The sequence below is a fragment of the Hordeum vulgare genome, chromosome 2H (assembly GCF_904849725.1).
Source record: "Hordeum vulgare subsp. vulgare chromosome 2H, MorexV3_pseudomolecules_assembly, whole genome shotgun sequence".
Lineage (NCBI taxonomy): Eukaryota > Viridiplantae > Streptophyta > Magnoliopsida > Poales > Poaceae > Hordeum > Hordeum vulgare.
This window is the reverse complement of record NC_058519.1, coordinates 556,727,854-556,749,942: the sequence shown is the minus strand read 5'-3', so window position 1 is coordinate 556,749,942 and position 22,089 is coordinate 556,727,854. Positions and strand designations below refer to the sequence as shown.

The 22,089-nt window shown below is 42.3% G+C and overlaps 2 protein-coding genes and 1 pseudogene across 2 annotated transcripts; 1 reads left to right on the top strand and 2 right to left on the bottom strand.

Moving 5' to 3' along the window:
* Nucleotides 1-1,302: 1,302 nt before the first annotated feature.
* On the top strand, nucleotides 1,303-3,028 carry LOC123427223. Its single transcript, XM_045111218.1, has 2 exons — nucleotides 1,303-1,899; nucleotides 2,849-3,028. The coding sequence occupies exons 1-2, from the start codon at nucleotides 1,461-1,463 to the stop codon at nucleotides 2,866-2,868; spliced, it is 459 nt and encodes a 152-aa protein (XP_044967153.1). The 5' UTR covers nucleotides 1,303-1,460; the 3' UTR covers nucleotides 2,869-3,028.
* Nucleotides 3,029-10,217: 7,189 nt separating this feature from the next.
* LOC123428645 lies at nucleotides 10,218-12,694 on the bottom strand (annotated as a pseudogene).
* Nucleotides 12,695-12,959: 265 nt separating this feature from the next.
* LOC123428644 (COP9 signalosome complex subunit 5-like) lies at nucleotides 12,960-13,720 on the bottom strand. The gene is made up of 3 exons (XM_045112846.1): nucleotides 13,455-13,720; nucleotides 13,059-13,120; nucleotides 12,960-13,000 (listed from the first exon to the last, which is right to left on the bottom strand). The coding sequence occupies exons 1-3, from the start codon at nucleotides 13,718-13,720 to the stop codon at nucleotides 12,960-12,962; spliced, it is 369 nt and encodes a 122-aa protein (XP_044968781.1).
* Between the last annotated feature and the right edge of the window lie 8,369 nt (nucleotides 13,721-22,089).

The following is a 22,089-nucleotide window of genomic DNA, read 5'->3' as shown; positions in this document are numbered from 1 at the left end:
CTTGGTTTGTGGGTTATGAAGATGAACAGCTGGTTCTATCTCAACATCTTTATATGGTTCTTTGTCATTTGTTTGAGTGTCTTCATGAACCTTATCATTATCTTTTTCATTATCAGAAGGTGAGTGTTCATTACCAGATTGAGTTTCAACATCAGAGGTAGAAACTTCATTATCATTATCAGGAGGTTTTTCTATTTCAGGTTCACTAGAGGCAGGCAAAGTCCTATTATTTTTCTTCTTCTTTTTTCTTTTTAGAAGGACTAGATGCATCAGTGTTAATTCTTTGAGAGTCTTGTTCAATTCTCTTTGGATGTCCCTCAGGATAGAGTGGTTCCTGAGTCATTTTACCTCTTCTAGTGGCTACTCTAACAGCAAAGTCACTTGTATTATTGTTCATTTCATCAAATAACGCCCTTTGAGATTTAGCAACTTGTTCTAATTGAGTTTGAACAATAGAGGCATGCATTCCTATACCTCTAACATCATTTGAGATTATAAATATCAAGTCACTTAAGCGAGCAATCATATCAGAGTTGTATTTCAATTGTTTCATAACATTTGCATTCAAGTGATATTGCTTTCTAATGTAATTATCAAACTCATAAATGCATTGACTAGGATGTTTATTATGAGGATCATCACTATCATTGAATTTCATTAAAGATTTTACCTCTACCAGCCACTACTAGGAAAAGGGATATAGATAATATAGACACCAATGACGCACCAGACAAGTGGTGCGCCACTACTATATAGCAGTGGTGCACCATGTGCAGGTGCGCCATTAGTGTGATGGTCACTAATGACGCACCACACACACGGTGCGCCACTACTAACAAACTTTTTTTTCAAAAGTACTAATGGCGCACCGGGGCAGAGTGCGTCATTACTAGTTTAACTAGTAATGGCGCACCACTCACCCAATGCGCCACTACTATATATATTTTTTATTTTTTATTTACAAAACTACTAATGACGCACCACCAGCTGGTGCGTCATTAGTAACCTGGGACTAGCTAGATATTTGTAGGTGGCTCTCCCGCTGGCATGCACATGACGAACGAACGAGATTGACTCAAAGGGAGATGGATCCGTGGCACATCGAGATGGACCAATCAGAGACCAACGCGCCAATTTCGGGTCAGATTTGCGCCAATTTCACAAAATTTTGGTGCCCCGCCGCGCGCAGCCCATTTCAATCTGAAGAAAAGAAATGAAAAAAAACAAGGAAACCCACCGAACAGAATCCCCCACAACCCTCTCTCTTGCGACCCCCCTCTCTCTGCCCCACGACCCCTGGCCGCCGCCGCCGCCGCCGCCGCCCACGCCTGAGGATTCCGGCGACTCCCGGTGGTGCGCAGAACAACTGTTTCCCCTCCTCACTGCGCGCCTTCCACCCCGCCGACCAGTATCACCACTCGCGGCCTCCACCCTCGCCCACGGCTAGGGTTTCTGCTCATATGCTTTTGCTGCGCATCGCCTATGTCACGGTCGGGCCGACCACCGGTGGCGAGGGCACAAGATGCAGGAGCTTGGCCTTCTTCTCGCGCTGCAGCCGCCGGCCTTGTCCTGCTCGAGGAGGAGGAGGAGCAGGAGGGGCGCACCCAACTACCAAGGTGGCCGCCGTCGAGGGCTTCTTACATCTGAACCTCGACCTCCACGTCGTCGTCGTCCACCGACTCAAGTTCAAGATTTCCCTGTTACCCTCTCCCCCCTCTCTGTTTGGTTCTTTCCGGCAGTCGTGGATGTGGTTTCCCACCCATGCCTCTCTCTTTGCTCTGCTTTGTTGTGGATGCAGGGAAGGAGAGGTTGCGGCGAGGGCACCATGGCGAATGTTCTGGAGCTCGGCGTCATCTCTACGGGAGGACTGGCTTGTGGAAGTCATGCATGATGCATCTGGTTAGACCTTTCATCCTGTAAGGCCCTCCTTATTATTCCATCACTAATTCCTGGGCCTACCAAAATCATTAATTGACCGTTCTCTGTTTCCATCTAATTCTGGAAACGATTGCCTGAAGCAAATCTACTAGATGAGCTCAAATCCCAGCTTGGGCCCCAATTAATTTTGATTTTGAGTATCCATGTTGTACACTGATGTTAATTAATTTGTTCACGTCATTTTGAAACTGTTTACATCACCTTTAGATTATAGCCATTATTTAGTAACCACCCCGATTGTGCCATTGAATTGTGTACTGGAATTTGGTGCCGTATAGGTGGACATACTGTAAGACAGCACACCAACACGCTCGTTCTAACATAATATTGTTTTATGGCCCACATATCACGTTCCATTTTCCTCTCCTACATTACTATGCTACTGTGCGCTATTTCGATGACCAGATTGTTCTAGGTCTTAGCAAAAGCAGAGCCTAACATTGAAGAACTGTTTGTGTCCTTCGATCTTCCAGGCTTTAAAAATGATTGGTTTATTTACTAATTCGGGATTTTGCCATGCATTTACTAGCAGATTTCTCATGTTGGGCGATGGAATAAGGATATGCACATTTTACAAGTTCTGTCGGAGTAAGCATCAACTGATTGTGATGACAAATAGAGCTGAAAATATGTACCTGCTGCATAAACATGGAGTCAGGCTGATGTTTGTGTGAAAATAGATGACAACCGTAGTTTAGAATCTTCATAAACACTTAATATAGACCTTCATGGTGATGTGTTTCCACTGTTTACATGAACAGGTTTTAGAAGCAGAGATCATTGCCACTTTAACTTAAAAGAACTTATGCAGACAATTCATTTGTTTCTTCTAAATTATGCTCTTTATTTGTAATGTCTGACTCCCTCTCTAAATTAATGTTTCTGTCTAAATCTATATATATGCGTGCAGACTTGGGCAGAATTCGATGAGAAAGAATTATATTGAAGAGTAATGCATGCTTCCGTCCTTTATGGTAGTCGCTTCAGTTTGACCAGACACCTGGCATGGTGCTTTCTTCCATATATTGTTCTCTCGAAAAATTTCCTTGTGTATAGTATATTGGATTCGATGATTATTATTTTGCCTTCACAAGATGCTTCAGAAGAGTTTGTTCTTCTTTTAAGATCGGGATGACTTTCCATGCTGTTATATACCATATAAGAGCTCTCTGGCAGAGATTACTATGTTTCACTCCGAAGAATACAAGAAAATGTAAGGTACCCAACCTTAGTGCAAGCGTTGTGAACATATATCTGGTCCTCTTGATTGGACTATTGGCAGCCTTTTATTTTGCACAAACTGTTCATATATATGCATCTGTTTTTGTAACTACAAAATGTTGTAAGTGTACTCCAGCGATGTATATATATATATATTTATTTACTTAAGAACAACCTTTCCATAAAGGAGGTCATACGCTCCATACTGACACCACTCGCAAGTATTTCAACCATTTAGTATTTGCGTGTGAGGGAGTATCCATGCTTGGATTGGCAGAGATCCCCACTTTCGAACCTTTTCCCATTCAAACTTCATATCTCTAGAGCTCCAATGAAATTTGGTGAAGAAGAAAGCTTGGTCTTATGATGTACTACATTTTTTCTAATGTAACTCTTTGCTTGAAAAAAAAATCATTCCGTAAAGGAGTACAAGATTTTTTGTTGTCCTATGATTATGTTCATGATTTTTCTTTCCACACAATAAAGGGGTCTTGGCTAGACAGTTGAGACCCACATGTGTGGGAACATATTCTTTCCCTGTAGAATGGTTTTTATTTCAGCTTCATTAGATGCACATATTAATTAGATTACTTTGTAGCTACATTTTGATTTTGATTTTTGTGTGATGTTTTCTTAGGTATGCTTGCTCTTCCCAAATGCGTTGATGGTTTAGATGAAATGTTAGATCATGATATGTTCGAAATGTTCAGGTGAACATACAGTTGTTGTACCAACTATGGAACCCCAAATGAAGAGCAAGGGACACCAGCCATTGGATTGAGCAAGGACACCAACGTCAAAGGACACAACTATGTATCTAACTATCTATAAGCTACGAGAGTTCAACAGAGAAATTCTGTTCTGAATCATTGTTCTAAACACAGCCTTGACTCTAATCACTAGATAAACAATGTCCAACTCCAAGAATGCATCGGAGAGAAGCAAACAGTCTCAGATGTTAGGCACGCCAAGTTGCTTCGACAAGAGGCGCAGTGCTGATTTCAGGTAAGACGACTTTAATTTTCCCTACTACTGCAAGTAGTTTAATTAAACCTACGACTCCATAGTCCTCCATGAAAGATATAACCTTCTTCTGGATTTCCTGAAATGTCACCATGAGTTAGCTAGGCTCAGAATTTTGAGTTGGCCCCTTTACATAAGTTTTAGATAAAGTTTCAAGGTTTCTTTAGAGTATTTATTTGTGTCGTTTGGATGTATGGTTTGAGAGCAGCTATCAGTTTAGTTTGCTGTCCCGAAATATATGTTCCTGGGTACAGTATTTTGATATGGGAGATTAGGCCCTGTTAGAGGTGGTATTAAAATAAAGTTACAACATGAAAATTTTAGAGGTTGTTGTTCTCATGGTCCACAGCTGAACATTTCTGTAGGACTTGAGCATGCATAGGACTTGAGCATCAGGAAGAGTGAACTTGTTAACAAGCATGATCAGTAGTGCATCGTCTCGTTGTGCAAGTAGTTGTTCACTAGTTCCTTGATATTAGATGACGTGGCTGTACCGAAGCCGTACAAATCAGTGTGACTGAAGCCGTACAAATCAGTGTGACCGAGCAGCATTATATATTACTAGACTGTACATATGTGAATGCACTTTTGATGGGCGCACACATGTGCTAATTAAGTTTTTAAATTGCTTACATTACTTTTTTATCTACTCTTTAGTTGCATCTGCATTGTTACATTACATTTAATAGTAGGTGTTGCATACTCAATTTGGAGGAGTTCGAAGAAAATGGTTGATCTTGCTGCACACCCCATCAGATAAAAGTAGACAAGCAATGAGTGTATCGCCCAGAGGAGCTTCTTTCTCTACTCCTATCTATTTATCAATAGAAATGTCTATGCTTTTCAAGTGTTGTAATTTGCTAGAGGTTGCTCTTTTCGCCTCTGCATCACTAGCATTGTTGCTCAAAACATGTAAGTAGAGATCATTTGACCCATTTGAAGATCAAATTTATAATTAGAGACCATTCTTGAAGATCAAATTTATAATTAGAGACCATTATTGTTAATGCTACAAAATTTATATTTAGAGTGTTAAATTTGACATGTTAATGATTTCATCTTGTAGGTTGCCACGCGGATGCTCTTTGGACTACGATATGGACATGAAGGCATTTGTTTTAGTGCCAAATATTACTTAATAATGCCCGCAAAGTATCGTTGTGTATTATATTTGCTATGGAGCTATGTATGTATGGATGCTATGGAACTATATGTATATATGGATGCTATGGAATTTTGGATGTATGGATGCTATGGAATTTTGATATATGGATCCTGAAATTTGTTATGCAACTTTGCATATATGTTATGTGTTGTGGATCAGTAAAACTATTGGGCACATATTATGTATTATATATTTGATATATATGTTATGTGTTGTTGAATTTGTGGTTTTGAAAAAAAACATATATATGCCAGAATCTTTGATGTCATGTGGCTCTCAGCAAAGATTTTATGCTCTCAGCAAAGATTTCATACTAGTGGCGCACCACTCAGTACTTTAGTTGCGCATTGCAAAAAGCATACTAGTGACGCATCGTCAACTAGTGCGTCATTAGTAAGCCAGAGCACATGGGTAAATATGCCTCCTGGGAGGCATACTAATGGCGCACCATGGGCTATACTAATGACGCACTGCCTGGTGTGCCATTAGTATACCAGATACTAATGGCGCACTTGTGGTGCGCCATTAGTAAAAAAAATTAATGACATGGTGCTAGTGGCGCACCTGTAGTGCACCATTAGTAGCCAAAACAGGTGCGCCACTAGCAGGCCTTTTTCTAGTAGTGAGCTTAGGTGGTGGTGGTGCTTCAAGACCATGTATTTCTTCGATAGGTGGTAAATTTTTAACATCCTCGACTTTAATACCTTTTTCCTTCATAGATTTCTTTGCCTCTTGCATATCTTTAGAACTGAGATATAAGATACACCTCTTCTTCAAAATGGGTTTAATAGGTGTTTCAGGAGGAGTCCAATCGAAATAATTTTTCATTATGTTATTCAATAATTCTTCAGCTTGTCCAATAGTTCGTTCCCTCAAAACACAACCAACACAACTGTCTAGGAAATCCCTAGAAGCATCGATTAGTCCATTATAGAAGATACAAGGTATTTCATTTTGCTTAAGAGGATGATCACGCAAAGCATTAAGCAATTATAGAAGATACACCTCTTCTTCAGTTTGCAATAAGTTAAATATTTCCTGCAAGGCAGCTTGTTTCGTATGAGCAGGGAAATATTTTTCAGAGAAGTAATAAATCATATCCTGGGGATTACACACATAACTAGGAGCAAGAGTATTGTACCAAGTTTTAGCATCACCCTTCAATGAGAACGAAAATAACTTGAGAATATAGTAATAGCGAATATTCTCATCATGAGCAAAAAGGATGGCTATATCATTCAACTTAGTAAGATGTGCCACAACAGTTTCAGTTTCATAACCATGGATAGGATCGGATTCAACCAAAGTGATTAACTCTAGGTCGACAGAGAATTCATAATCCTTAACATCAATAAAGATAGGTGAAGTAGCAAACTCAGGATTACACTTCATTTAAGCATTCAGAGATTTTTTTCCTTATACTTGCATAATAATTTCTCTAAATCATCTCTATCCTTACTAGCAAGAATATCTCTAGTTGCCTCCTCACTCATAGTATAACCTTCCTGTACCTTTGGCAATTCATATCTAGGAGGACTAGTTGTAGTAGGTGTCTCAAGATTCTCAGTTTCAAGTTCATCATCAGATTCAACAATATCATGTTGTCCTACTCAAGAAATTTGTTCATCAAGGAATTCACCTGGTGGCACATCATCATTAAGCAAGGTACTAGCATCATCATGAGTAGTATTCATAGCAGAAGTAGCATCATCACTAACTGGTGACATATCAGAATTAATAGCATGTTGTGGTGTTGCAAGTTTACTTATAACAGAAGGTGACTCTAAAGTGGAGCTGGATGGCAGTTCCTTACCTACCCTCGTCTTAGAGGGAAAAATCTTAGTCTTAGCATCCTTCAGATTCTTCATAGTGATAGTATGATAATAATCTCAAGTGACTCAACAAATATTGCTATGCTCCCCGGCAACGGCGCTAGAAAAAGGTCTTGATAACCCACAAGTATAGGGGATCGCAAGAATTTTCGGGGGTAGAGTATTCAACCCAAATTTATAGATTCGACACAAGGAGAGCCAAAGAATATATGAAGGTATCAGCAGTGGAGTTGTTAATTCAACCACGCCTGGAGATTAATTATCTGTAGCAAAGTGATTAGTTGCATAGTAATGTGATAGTTTTGATGATAGCAGAAGCAGCAATAATAACGGTAACAGTGATAGCAGTGATTTTGTAGCATTAACGATAGCAGTAGCAACAGTAGTAACTTAGCAAGAACAATATAAGGTAAATTCGTAGGCATGGGATCGGTAAATCATTGGATTATATTCATCATGAGACAGTTATAACCTAGGGCGATACGACACTAGCTCTAGTTCATAAATATAATGTAAGCATGTATTCCGTAAATAGTCATACGTGCTTATGGAAAGAACTTCCATGACATCTTTTTTCCTACCCTCCTGTGGCAGTGGGGTCCTATTGGAAACTAAGGGATATTAAGGCCTCCTTTTAATAGAGAACCAGGACAAAACATTAACACACGATGAATACATGAACTCCTCAAACTACGGTCATCACCGGGAGTGGTCCCGACTATTGTCACTCCGGGGTTGTCGGATCATAACACGTAGTAGGTGACTATAACTTGGAAGATCGGATCTAAAACATGGATAAAATGGTGAAAACATAAACGGTTCATATCTGAAATCATGGCACCCGGGTCCAAAGTGACAAGCATTAAGCATGGCAAAGTCATAGCAACATCAATCTCAGTACATAGTGGATACTAGGGATCAGGCCCAAACAAAACTAACTCGATTACATGATGAATCTCATCCAACTCCTCACCAACCAGCGAGCCTACGAAAGAATTACTCACTCCCGGTAGGGAGTATCAGGGAATTGGCGATGGAGATGTATTGGTGATGACGAAGATCGAAGATCCCCCTCCCCGGAGCCCCAAACGGACTGCAGATCTGGCCTCCCGATGAACAACAGGAGATGGCGGCGGCTCCGTCTCGTGAAAAGCGATAATGATTTATCCCCCATTTTTTTGGAATAATGTGATTTTATAGCGTCCCACTACTAGGAAAAGGCTTGCTAATGGCGCACCTATTTTCGCTACTAATGGCGCACTATAGGTGCGCCACTAGCATCACGCCATTAGATTTTTTTACTAATGACGCACCACAAGTGCGCCATTAGTATCTGGTATACTAATGGCGCACCAGGCAGTGTGCCATTAGTATTGCTCACGGTGCGCCATTAGTATCTGGTATACTAATGGCGCACCAAGTAGTGCGCCATTAGTATAGATCCCGGTGCGCCATTAGTATAGATCCCGGTGCGCCATTAGTATAGATCCTGGTGCACCATTAGTATAGCTTATGGTGCGCCATTAGTATGCCTCCCAGGGCCATATTTATCCATATGCTCTGGCTTACTAATGGCGCACTAGTGTGCTGAGTGATGCGTCACTAATGTGCTGAGTGATGCGCCACTAGTATGAATATTAGGTATTTATTTTATTTTTTCTGATATTTGCACAGATTACAAAATATATTATTGCACAGAATATAGATAGCACAACATATAAACAACAGATTTATCGAATACAATAGAAGATTAGTCTCCGAATACAATTCATCATATTAGTCTCCGAATTTAAAATACCGAACAAAGTTAGAACATTACAAGTCTCTAGACCGCGAGTAGCGAGTTTGTCTTCACATTACAAGTCGATATCGACCATCTAAACTACCATCACATAGAAGAGAGCTGCGGTCATCACGATGAGCATAATCGCGATGAAACTGGTCTTCCTCCGGTTCCTCCAACGCTCCCTCCTCTCTCCCGCTAGATAGCGCGCGTATCTAACCTCTGCCTCCGCCCTTGTGGTGTACCCTTTGTAACTGTTACCACTGAAACGGTGAACCTGTCTCCGACACTCCTCCCAGTCGTCGTAGACTCCGGGAACCTTACCCTTGTACACGACATACGACGACATCTCTATGCACTAGCCAAACAAAACGTTAGTACCAATTCACAGAGACATACAAGTTCATTAAAGTTTAATATTACAACTATAACAACACGATTCATGGTCCTACTAATAAATAGCATCGATTACATATAAGTTGAACGACTGTCCAAACCAAAGAGACATACAAGTTCATTAAAGTTTAATATTACAACATGAATTAGTAGCAATTCACGGGAACATGGATGAAACTGCCGCATTTTTTGTTGTTGCCAGGAGCTATCAACACACCAATTTTTACCTTCTGACTCCCAAGGATTTGCTTAGTGGTGCAATCTAACAAATAAGAATTAAATTTGTTGCTAAGAGGCAAGTTCTAATATCTCTCTAGGATCATTGTCAGCACCTATATTTTGCACTATTTAAACCTCTAGCAACTTATTTTTCTTCAACAAATTTTCCCATGGAAAAAAAAATCAAAACGATACAGTGTAACTTGAACAACTTAAAAGATAGAAGGTTTGCTGTTTGGCCATGGCAATTACAACAACCAGATGAAGGGCACCAAAGCAATGGTACCCATTATACAAGGTATTTTTTATACAAATGAGAGGTAATGCTCGACAATGTCTTCAAAGCAACACAGGTTATACGTTATTCTATTCAATCGTGCCCTCGATGCTGCGGTGGCGAAATCAATGATGAAGCAGAGTGATAGTGCAGGCTTCCAACTATTGGCCATCCAGCGCTGCGAGGAGTAGCTAGGGTGTTTGCGTTACTTGTTTATGATCTCAGCACTAGCGGCTCAACTCCTGTATCTATTTTCCTTATCCACTTAATTAAAAAAAGGTGCAAGCGCTTGCTTGAGAGTAGCCTATAAAAAAAGTGTGTCCTCATGGATAAACAGATAGGCTTTTAACCATCCAATAAATTTTATACAGAGTTCTTCATACTGCTAATGTCAAACTAATCAGTATTACATGTTAGAAGTTAAATTTGGCGCTTACCTCTTCGAATACACTTTCAGTATTATATTTGTCATCCCAGTACTACGTGCATATCCTGTAAAGTTGGTGGACACTCAACACCTGCATAACGGCAAACAGAAATAGGTGTTTAGCTACTCTTCTTCTGGATGATCCATTGCAGCCTCCCTATGCCGCGTTGGGTTTGGGGGGTGGGGGGTCTTACTGGGCACATATCACTCATTATTTCATCATATGATACCCTGAACTTTTTGAAAATGACCTGCATCACAGCACAAAGATGGTCAGACCTACCTAAAAGGGACAAAATTTTCGTAAAAATCAGTAAACAGCACAACGGCAGTCTACGACAACAAACATAAACACAACTAAACTTTTACCGGTGTGCAATTCAAAATCGATTGAAATGCTCCACTGCTTTTTATACTTAAAGAAGTAATGAATATTTTTAAGCTAATGATGAGAATCCATGCCGACATACACACACAATACATGCTGAAGTTTGTAGTTACATACCAGGAAACCAACAGCCTGGCTTATGTGCTTAAGTTCATCCCATGCAGATCCTGCATATTGTTTTTATTTCATGGTTAGGCACAAGGTAAATAAAGTGAAGATATTAGTACTGCTGTTACATTATAGTTACTATCGAGTTATTTTATTAAGCAAAACAATACAAACTATGCAGTTTGGGCCCTGGTGTGATTATGATAGAATGTAGAATTTTCTAGTTAAAAAAACACTTACCGAGAATAAAGTTATTAGACTGGAATGTTGGTTGCAAGCATCTAGTAATCATGGTATAAAGTGCATATCTTCAGAAAGAATAGAAAAATTGCATATATATTTACCTCTAGCTTGGATTGCGTGCACCATGCCTCTAGTTCTTCCAGCCCTTGTTTCACATATTCTCCATTGCTGAAAGAACACCACTCTCGCCGTACAAGAAGACTGACATAGTAACATCAGAAAAGGGAGAATTAGGATCGGGACAAGTTGAAGGCACGCAAGGAAAGTCCAGACACGATAGAAGTTACCTATTGAAGAGTTGAGCATTGATGAATGCAAAAATCTGTGTAAATATCTTCCGAGAAAAAATTGCTGGGACCTGAAATTTCAGCATTATGGCCAGAAGTCAGAACAGAAAACGATGCAGCCAAATGCAATGCTGGTTTGAAGGTTTAAACTTACACAATTTTCTTGCAAGATTTTCAAGAGATCGTTCAAATGGTTGACTATCGCTTTCCAATACCTATCTAGGTCTGTTATCAAACCAGCCTTTGCACTTCTTGGCGCCTTTGAGTACCAATGTGTATACAGGAATGAGCGTGAGACCAGCAGCAACAACTTATTGCCATGCAGGTGCAGAACTAGCATGAAATCTTAACACAAATTATATTATAGCCTAATCATCAACCAATAGAAATTCATCAAGGTACAAAGGTACTCGTGATTAAATAATAGTCTAATTTCCTCTCATCAAGTTTGCAAAAGGGTTCAAGTGTTGTACCGAGTTACCAATGAGAGGAACTAGCCAAAAACATGCAAGCGTGGGGCAAAGTTAACTTGGGATTCCCATGGGAGGTTGCTGAGATGTCTCATGCTTATTCTAAAACTTCTATTAATCCAGCAAGAATCTTCTAAAGTATGAAATGATAATTAAACTGAGGACTCGTGATAGATGGGGTAACCTGAATAACATGTGAGATACTTCTCTCTTCACATTGTCACGGATCATTCCATATAAACCTTCCACAAAGGTTGTAAGCTGTTGCTTGAAAAGGAATGCAGGATACTTGCCCTAAACTTGGCGCACAAGATCCATATCAACAGTAATGCTTGAAGCACGGAATACCTGTGGATCATATAACGCCAAGGTATTAAGAAATGAGTCAAGATAACCTCGTCTAGCCTATCATACAATTTTGACAAAATACAATTGCTAGAACTCGGAGAACCCTTGTTAATCATTTTGTTAAAAAAAGTGACAACCACTTTGTTAAAATAAAGGATGATTATTCGTTCTCTTTCCTTTTTTTGTTTCTCATTCTCTCTTTTGGCTTTTCTGGTTCTCCTTATGCGTGTTCAAGAAAAGAAAAGGATATATATACATATAACGTACCATCCTCCCAAGGAAAGACATCTGAGTCGTCGTTCTTTTCAGTGGTGTTGTTACACCTGAGCCAGCAGGTTTCAGACTCTTTTGTAGTATAATCAACAATGATGATGCATTTGATAGCCAGTATGCAAGATCGGCATTGCTGTCTTGTTTCTGTAATACAAATTGTGCAAATTTAAAAAGGGCAACAATATAAATTGAATACGCCTGAGATAATCACGCTGTGATGGGACATAACTAGTAAATCGTAGAATGAAAACGAGCACAAGAATTATTTAACGCTTGAACACTAGCAATACCTGCATGGTTGAACTAAATATGTGAATAAGCCGGTCAAAAATATTAGTTTTTTCTGCCTCGAAAGTTCTCCAATGAAGAAGACATTTGTATATGGTTATTGCAGCAACTGGTTTTCCGTCGCTAAATCCAATGTTTTCATTAACCCAGTTAATCAGTGCTTCAACACTCTCCTGCAAGGAAAAGGTGGAGCCATAATTTAATTTGTTTTCTAATGACTTGACTAACTGCTTTAATCACTGAATATTGTCCCAAATAAGTACTTGGTGTCTCTCAATTAAGGATCTCCTGCCGAATTCCATAGGCGTGGGTGACTGCATGGATGATTATATTATATTCAATCATCAAAAGTAAATCTAAAGAGTTATTAACAAGCAGTATAAGATGTTCCAAACCTATTGTTCGTCTCCAGGTACACTGTTGCTACCCAAATTCTGCACAGTTGCAAACACTCAGCAGCATAATAAGAATACAAAATAAGTTCTGTCAGCGTGACAAACAATAAAGGTATACCCAATAAAAAGTTTCAGCTAAGCACATCTACAAAAAAAGAAGTTTCACCAAAGCAGAGTAGTACCAGGTGCACCACTAATTAACACATGGTTGAGTGCATCTATGTGACTAATCTTTGTGCCATTAGAAATGCACTAATTTTGTTTCTGAAATGATAGTCTATTTAGAGCACCATTGCAACATCTGGTCAGATCGGGAGATCCAATGATAAATAGGGACGGTGGTGGCGGAAGGATTTGGGGGCGAGCGATGTACCTGCCCTGCATGATGCCCATGATCTCGATGGTGCCGCCGGCGCGGGCGTGGACGACCATCTTGAGGAGCATGAGGGCGGAGATCCTGGCGCGGCGGAAGTGGTGCGGGTCGGTGGCCGAGGGTTTCTCCTGGTGGGCCTGCGCATTGGTCGCCTCGTCGTAGCGGTAGATCGCGTCCATGGCATCCGGGTCGGAGGCGGCCGCCGGGATGTTGTTCTCCAGCTCCCACGTCTGCCGCGCCACCGCCGACGATGAGGTGGGCTCCATCGCGCTGTCTATGCCGGGCGGGCGGGCGGGCGGCAGGCAAAACCCTAGCTAGGAGTGGAAGGGGAGGATGAAGAAGGGGAAGATGGTGATGCGGGTGGGGAGGCAGGGTGGGAGATCGAGCCCTGGCAGAGGACGCAACAGCGAGGTCGAGCGGGGGCGAGGGCTCAGATCCGTTGGCGTCAGCGGTCGGCTCGGCTCCTCGTGGCGCCGCGCGGCGGGGCAGGGGGAGGAGGCGATGGGTGAGTGGCTAATGGCGCACCAGCTGGTGGTGCGCCATTAGTAGTTTTGCAAAAAAATAAATTATAGTAGTGGCGCACCACCTACATATGCGCCATTAGTAACCATGGTTACTAATGGCGCACCTCCTCTGGTGCGCCACTAGTAGTTCTGCAAAAAAAAATAGTAGTGGCGCACCACCAACAGATGCGCCATTAGTAACACTGGTTACTAATGGCGCACTAGCTGTGGTGCGCCATTAGTAGTTTGCAAAAAAAAACCAATTTTTTTTATAGTAGTGGCGCACTACTAACATATGCGTCATTAGTAACCCTGGTTACTAATGGCGCCCCAGCTACTGGTGCGCCATTAGTAGTTTTGCAAAAAAAAAATATAAAAAAAAATATAGTAGTGGCGCACCGAGTGTGTGGTGTGCCATTAGTGTCCATCACACTAATGGCACACCTCACATGGTGCGCCACTACTATATAGTAGTGGTGCACTACTTGTGTGGTGGGCCATTAGTATCTATATCATCTATAGCCCTTTTCCTAGTAGTGTCGGTTTCAGGGTCATAGGGGCCATCGGGTGGGGGCAACCCACCGGGGCGCGCTTGGGGGGCAGGCGTGCCCTGGTGGGTTGTGCCCACCCAGGTGCCCCTCTCAGGTGGCTCCTGGCTCCGGAAATTCTATTTATTGATATAAAAAATCTTCGCAAAGTTTCGTTCCATTCCAAGAACTTTTATTTTTACACAAAAACAACACCCTGCGTCACTCTAGGGTTAGTTTCATTCAAATCATGCAAATTATAGTCCAAAACAAGAGGAAAAGCGTTAGGAAAAGTATATACGTTGGAGACGTATCACGGGGCATCTGGGTGCTATGCTTAGGGCAAGGTCCCTTGAGCATCTCCTCGTAATAATGCAGTTTCTTCCCGCTGAAGCCTCGAGTCAGACCGGTATTCTGACGCTAATTTGTGAACCCAGTATTGGTGTTAGCAACAAAATATGACCCGCCATCTTGCTGCCTTCTCTTTCCTTGACCTCCCTCGTTACCATTGGGTCCAGGGTTTTGAGAATGGCCCTTATTACCAACTCCCTTTTTACTCTTGCTGGCTTTGTCCTCATCTGAGCCGACATCCTTCGTGCTATCTGACTCGGCATATCTGGTGAGGGTGTCCATCAACTCGCACATATCTTGCACCTTTCGCTTCAAACGGCCAAGCTTCAAGACCAGAGGTTGGAAATGGCAATTCTTCTACAGGATTAGCACGGCTTGACCCGCCGTGATACCATGTGATGAATGGATGATTTCCGCAACCCGGCGGCTCCAGTGGTCCACAATAGTCATTGGGCGTTTGCAGGTTCCTTGGAATTTTTTTATAAACTACTCCTTCAACTCTACCCAAGTGTTGATAGAATTGGGCGGTAGGTTTTTCAACCATGTTCGAGCCGACCCTTCCAACATCATCGTGAGATATTTGGCATATACTGCATCACTAGCATCAAGCATGTCCATAGCAACCTCATAACTCTCAATCCACACGGCTGGCTCAAGATTTGTTGTATAGTTGGGAACCTTGCGAGGACCTTTGAAATCTTTAGGCATGCCGATTCGCTATATGAGGGCGCTGGCTAGGGGTAAGTCAGAACCACCTGAGCCGCCACCCGATTTGCTATATGAGGGCGTTGGCTAGGGGTAAGACAGAACCACCTGAGCCGCCAGTGCCGCTGCCGCATCTGCGTCCGCCTGACGAGCGGCACGGGCCGCGTTTACAATCGCCTGGGCTTTCGACATCGGGGGTACGCACGGGTTGGCTTAAGGTTGTTGTCGGCGACCGCTGCTGGAAACCGCCAGAGACTCCTCATGGCGACCCATGGTGGGGCTGGCATGCGGCATGGAATGCAACCGATCACAGCTGTAAGAGAATTGCGTGTGTTGAACCACAATAGTTTTCAACATATTGATGGCATTCCTGGCTTCCACCTCGATCGGGGTGTTTCCGTGGATCGGGAGAGACTCCAGATTATGCATGGCAGCCAGCATGTTATCGATGGGGTTCGAGAAATGGCCCTGCGGCGTCCGAAACCGCTGAGTCGATGGCTGAGCAGATAGAGACTGAGCAGGCTCAACCTATACGTCTGTCTGTTGGGGGGTCCCGCTCCACACCCGACGTGCGCGGGCTATCAAACAAATAAGTCGGGTCAAGATTGGCCGGAAGGCGGCTCTGATATCTCTTCTGGTGTACCGCATCGGAGGTGTTTCGATGATGCTCCAGCTGCCAAGCCTCAGCCTTCGAACATTCCGTCTCATCATAGATTCGAGCCTGCAGTTCCGTCATCCGGGCGTTTTCGACATCAATCTCCTGTTGTACCTTGGCCATCTCCCCATGAAGCTTTGTTAGCTTTGCGTTGATCTCCTCCCTATTCTCGGCGGTAACTGGGGTCGTTACGAGTTCCGACATCTCCCCCATAAAATCCATCATGGCTTGAGTCGGCGTCTCATAACCCACAAGTGTAGGGGATCGCAACAGTCTTCAAGGGTAAGATAACCCAATTTATTGATTCGACACAAGGGGAGCCAAAGAATATTTATAAGCTTTAACAGTTGAGTTGTCAATTCAACCGCAGCTGAAAGATACTTGCTTGGCAATGAAATATTAGTAGCAACTCTGATATGGAAGTGAGGGTGGCAACGGAAATAATGGTGGCAAAACAACGAAAGTAAAACAACAAAAGCAAAGCAACTTGTAACCAGCAGGATTAAAACACTGTAGGCTAGGGAAATGGATGGTTGGTCATGGATGAGAGATATCATGTATTTAACTTGGGGCAAGGCACATAGAAAAGTAATGATCATCTAGGCAAATATCAAACATTAGGTATGTATCCCAAGGTAGTCGTGCGTGCTTGCAATAAGAACTTGCACAACATCTTTTATCCTACCATCCCGCTACCAACGGGGCCAAAAGGAACTTATGGAGATTAAGGTGCTCCTGTCAAAGAGCACCCGAACAATGCATTAACAATCAATGGATACATGGAATCCTCAAATTATAGTCTATCCCCTTTGGTGTCCCAAGCTGTCACCATTGGGATCGCCGGTTCCGGACTATAGTAGGTGCATACTACTCATAGATAGGATCAAGAACACAAATATATTCATGAAAACAGAAGGTATCCAGATTTGAAATCATGGCACTCGGGCCCAAAGTGACAAGCATTAAGAGCAGCAAGTAGTAGCAAAGATGATAAACACCATAGTAGATGATAGGCAACATGCCCCTAACAATCTGACGAACTATTACATGATCTAACTCATCCAATCCCTACCATCCCCTTCGCCTACAGCAGGGAATTACTCACACATGGAAGGGGAAGCCATGGAAGGGTGATGGAGTGGCGATGGTGATGACGATGGCGACGATTTCCCCTCTCCGAAGGCCACGACAGCCTCCAGATTAGCTCTCCTGGAGAAGAACCGAGGGTGGCGGCGGCTCCGCGTCGAGAACTGGCAAAAAAACTTCTCTCTCGGGTTTCTCCGTCTGAGGTAAAAATAGGAGCAAAGGTAGGCCACCAAAGGGGGTGGGCCCCACCCAGGCGGCCTCCTTGCGCGGCCAGGGGGCAGGCCGCGCCACTAGGTCACCTGGAGGACTGGTGACCCCCCTCTGGCCCATCTTCTAGTCAAGTGTTCCTCCTGGTGCGTGTATTTTCTCTATTTTTTATTGGAATTTTCCGGGACACCTAAAAATCCATTTTCTTGTACACAAGAAAACCATACACGCAGCTGTGCTGAAAACAACATCAGTCCGGGTTAGTTTCATTCAAATCATGCAAGAATGAGGCCAAAACATAGCAAAAGTGTTTGCAAAATTCAATACGTTTGAGACGTATCAACTCCCCCAAGCTTAGCATATTGCTTGTCCTCAAGCAATTCCGTTCAACGAACTGGACGCGACAAAGAAGACTTTGACAAACTCTTTTGCTTCATTAGATGTATATAAGCATGTACTACGAACAAGTCCAACAAGTATTGAAGCAATGCTACAAAGACAATGCACGAAGCAATCCTTCGATCATGTGAAGAGTTTCAAACAACTAAGAATGAATAATATGCAACTGAAAATGATGACGAGATCACAATGCACATGACCTGGACATACTAGAGTGGTATCTCGCTAGCCCCCATGAGTGAAGCAAGACATAAATGCAGACGCTCCTTCGGAGTCTTAAAGGAAACTAGAAATAAATATTTCAGAATGAGTAATATCACAATCATCCGGAAGACGATGTGGTTACTTTGGGACAATGCACATTACACTCAGAATGACAATTATGCTCTCAATAGTTGGTGCTTTGAAGAAAGAAGGTGAAGACTCTTGAACCGTGGCTTTCGATGGCAAGGTTGAAAATCCGTGGCTGGAAGCAAACACTAAACAAGTACCAGAGCTTGCGATTTTGAAAACAGAGATAAAATGCTTTTAGGAGTGTAACTTTCCAGTCAATGGTAGACGGTAAAGGTTCTCAATATTTTCCATACCAACCATATTAATGGTGGTTCCCATGCTTTTTATGCTTACACTGCCCCTCCACCAATTCTTACACAAGCCATGGCTAGCCGCATTCGCGGGTGCCCTCCATACAATCTCAAGCCAAGGGGGGTGTAAGTTTATTTTTTTATAAACCAATTATAACTGGGCATTCTCCAAACCATCCTCTGCCTCATAAATTTGACTAGAATAAACTTTGACAAAGAGTAAAATATTTTTAGCATGGAACATATTGATTGCCCCTAACGCTCCATGAGCTTGTACGGGTACAAAAGGAGAAGTGCATTTGAATAGTTTTGAGATGGTACACGAAAGTCTTTGTTATGATGGCTGGTAAATACCATATATAGGAAGGTATGGTGGACTCATATGGCGCAACTGGTTTCAAGGATTTTGGATGCACAAGTAGTCAGTCCGCTTAGTACAGGAGAAGGCTAGCAAAAGATGGGTAAGCGACCAACTAGAGAGCAATAATGGTCATAATCATGCAGAGCGACAAAGCAACATTGAATCGGGCATGAAAGTGATATAACTATTCTGAAATAAAAAGATCATCAAGGCTTGATAGACTTCTAGTCATAAACATGTGTAAGCATGTGCCAAGTCAATAAAAAAACTTTCCGAAGGGAAATACCACTTCAATATGCCAAACCATGAACAATGCGATGCATGCAAATCATTTCAATAACACATTATGCACTCCAACTATTTGAGACAAGTCACAAAGAAAGCATGAACTACTGGGAAAGCATTGTAAACATAGCACTATGTCACTACAAGCTGGTTTCTAGATCATAAGTACACGCATATGTACACAAGTAGAAACAAATAGAGTTCATACCGGCTTTCCTTGTTGCATCCCTTCCGTCGATCTTCTTCATTATTGCATCGTCACTTGCACGATCGAACGTAGAAAGATATAATCAAGTGCAATTGCAACCATGGACGTTAGTTGAACTCTACAAACAAAACAAACTAAAGAGAGAAAGGAAATCTTTTTGAGTTTTCCAAAGGTTAAACGAAAGCAAAATAACAGAAAAATATTTTTGTTGTTTTTGCAAAGAAAGAACAAAGAAGAATAGGCAAAAACTCCGAAAAGATTAAAAAGGAAACCACAGATGATACAATGAAAGGGGAGAAGGATACGTACTCCCCTAAGCTTAGGCTTTTGGCCTAAGACGGGCTTGGCTACTGTGGGCTCCAGGAGCTCCCTCCGGCTCTGGGGTGGTACTGGTAGCTCCAAGAATCATATGGGGCCTCGGGCGCATAGACTGATGTCCTGCTGTCCTCCCAAGAAGAAGGCTCCTCTTCCTCGGGAACAACCCCCTCCATTGGGTTGTGGAACTACTACCGGATCACGAACTCGTCCACCTCAATCGTGGTGAAGGACCATCCGTTCCTGCTAGTATAATCAAACAAAAGTGGTGCAGGTAAATGGATCTCGCGAGTAGTAATCTCGCCAAACCTCATAATATAAACAAGGTTACCAAACTCAGAAGTCCTAGTAACAAACTCATGCCTCTTCATAGCGGTAAGATCAAAGCTTATGGATGGAAAAGGCGCATCATCCATGCATACAGTGCGATCGAGATGCTCGAGGATAAGCGTGGAATAAATACCACCAAAGTGAGGCCCCTTGCCGCTGTTAGCGACGAGGCGACGAGCAATCAAAGCACCAATACTATACGTGTTATCTCTTGAGAGGGCGGCTCCCAAGATAGCAATATCCGGAGCCAAAATGTTGCTCGTGTTGTCACGAGCTAACACCCCTCGAGCAATATAGTATGCGAAATACCTGATGTGGGGAAACAAGATGCTGAAAATCTTCCCCCGGTGAATGTCTTGCAGATCCTTGCTGCAAAGGGAGGCAAATAGGGATTTCAGCTCGTAGGGCTGAACTTTCATTCTGGTCGTCTTCCCGGCATTCCACACCCCTATAGCGTCACAAAGTTCTGCCAAAGACATGGTAAAGACATCCTCATATAATCTGAATTCAATCATGGAAGTTTTATCATTATATCTAAACCAGTTGGCAAAATAATAGGTGAGTTTTGGGTATTGTGGCACACGTCGTGTTATGAGACGTGTCAAACCTGCAGCTGCACAGAGGTTATGAAACTCATCCTTAATACCTGCCGCCGCAAGGAATTCTGAACACGGGCATGTCATGGCACGTGTCGTGTCCCTCTCGTGGAGCAACTCCGGTGGCACGATATCATCACTTTAACTCGTCCTCGCAGTAGAAGGTGAAGCTGCAACTCTAGTTAGTCTATCGGTAGGCTCGGGTCTCTTCTTCCCAAGCCATCCTTTTGCTTTTCCAAACAAACTCATTTCTGAAATTTTTGGTACATAAAAAAATGAAGGTTTAAGCAAAATGAGTTGGAGCAAACTATTCTACTCACTTCCCCAATGCATAAACTTGCATCAAAATTTCATAGATAAATTTCTAAACATGCATGCAAGCTCATATGAACAGCACCAAGAACTCCTAAATACTCACAAATAAGACTACCAATCAAAATTCTAATTGGAGGGGTGGCGGAGTCACATACCAAGGAGCAAATGCTCAAATTCTCAATGCAAATGATGGGCTGTAGAGAGAGATCGAAATTTGCCACCAAGAACTCAAGCTCCAGGAGAAATATCGGGATTTTTGGAGTGAGAGAGAGAGAAGGGAAGAAGAAATACCTGTAAAGGGGACCAGGTGGGCCGAGGCGCCCAGTGGGCGCGACTAGAGGCCAGGTCGTGCCACCTGGACGCCTGGACCAAGGGTGCCCCCCTGGTCAGCCCCAGGTGCCCCTGTGTCTCTTTTTTGATGGAAATTTTTATTATAATTTTTCTGGAATTTTTTTGACAACTTCTCTTTTGAAAAAAATTCGAAGTACCGAAAGCTGCAAAACTTCAGGAAAGCTCGAAACAATGGTTAAACATACGAAGCTTCAAAAACATAAAACTTTGGTACAACAAGGAGGATGAAAGATAAAGGAAATGAAAACATGAAAAGCCTCGCTTTTTACTCATATAAAACATGTTTGTTAGCAAGGTTGGTCAAGTCTTACTACCAAACAGATGATATATCGAGCAAAAAGTTTCACTTCTTATAAAGCAATCATGGTACCTTTATTTTAATGGATATTTTCCACACCATAATGATTCTGTATTTGTGGTGCACATGTAGAGGACAATCCCACTATCCAACCTTCACGGACTCAATATTCTCAATAGAATTAAGGGCATGCCTTTTATCAATCTTCTTCGAAAAAGATATCGTGTGCTCCTTCTCATTAACATTGAAAGTCACCTTTCCTTTATTGCAATCAATAATAGCACCTGCAGTGTTAAGAAAATGTCTACCAAGAATAATAGACATGCTCCCATCCTCGGGCATGGCAAGCACATCAAAGTCAGTAAGGATCAAGCAATTAGCAACTTCAATAGGAACATCCTCACAAATACCAATAGGAACGGATGTTGAATTATCAGCCATTTGAAGAGAGATATCTGTAGGGATTAGTTTACCTAGACAAAGCCTTTTGTAATGAGAGAAAGGCATAACACTCACTCCTGCACCAAGATCACATAAAGCAGTTCTGACATAATTATTT

What these genes read in the sequence shown, in the direction of transcription:
- LOC123427223 (XM_045111218.1), top strand. Translation starts at nt 1,461, where the DNA reads ATGCTTTTGCTGCGCATCGCCTATGTCACGGTCGGGCCGACCACCGGT. An exon ending in AGTCATGCATGATGCATCTG is followed by an intron (nt 1,900 to 2,848) that starts GTTAGACCTTTC and finishes ATATGCGTGCAG; the next exon opens with ACTTGGGCAGAATTCGATGA.
- LOC123428644 (XM_045112846.1), bottom strand. Translation starts at nt 13,720, where the DNA reads ATGGAGCCCACCTCATCGTCGGCGGTGGCGCGGCAGACGTGGGAGCTG. An exon ending in ATGGGCATCATGCAGGGCAG is followed by an intron (nt 13,121 to 13,454) that starts GTACATCGCTCG and finishes GCAACTGTGCAG; the next exon opens with AATTTGGGTAGCAACAGTGT. An exon ending in TGGAACATCTTATACTGCTT is followed by an intron (nt 13,001 to 13,058) that starts GTTAATAACTCT and finishes TCATCCATGCAG; the next exon opens with TCACCCACGCCTATGGAATT.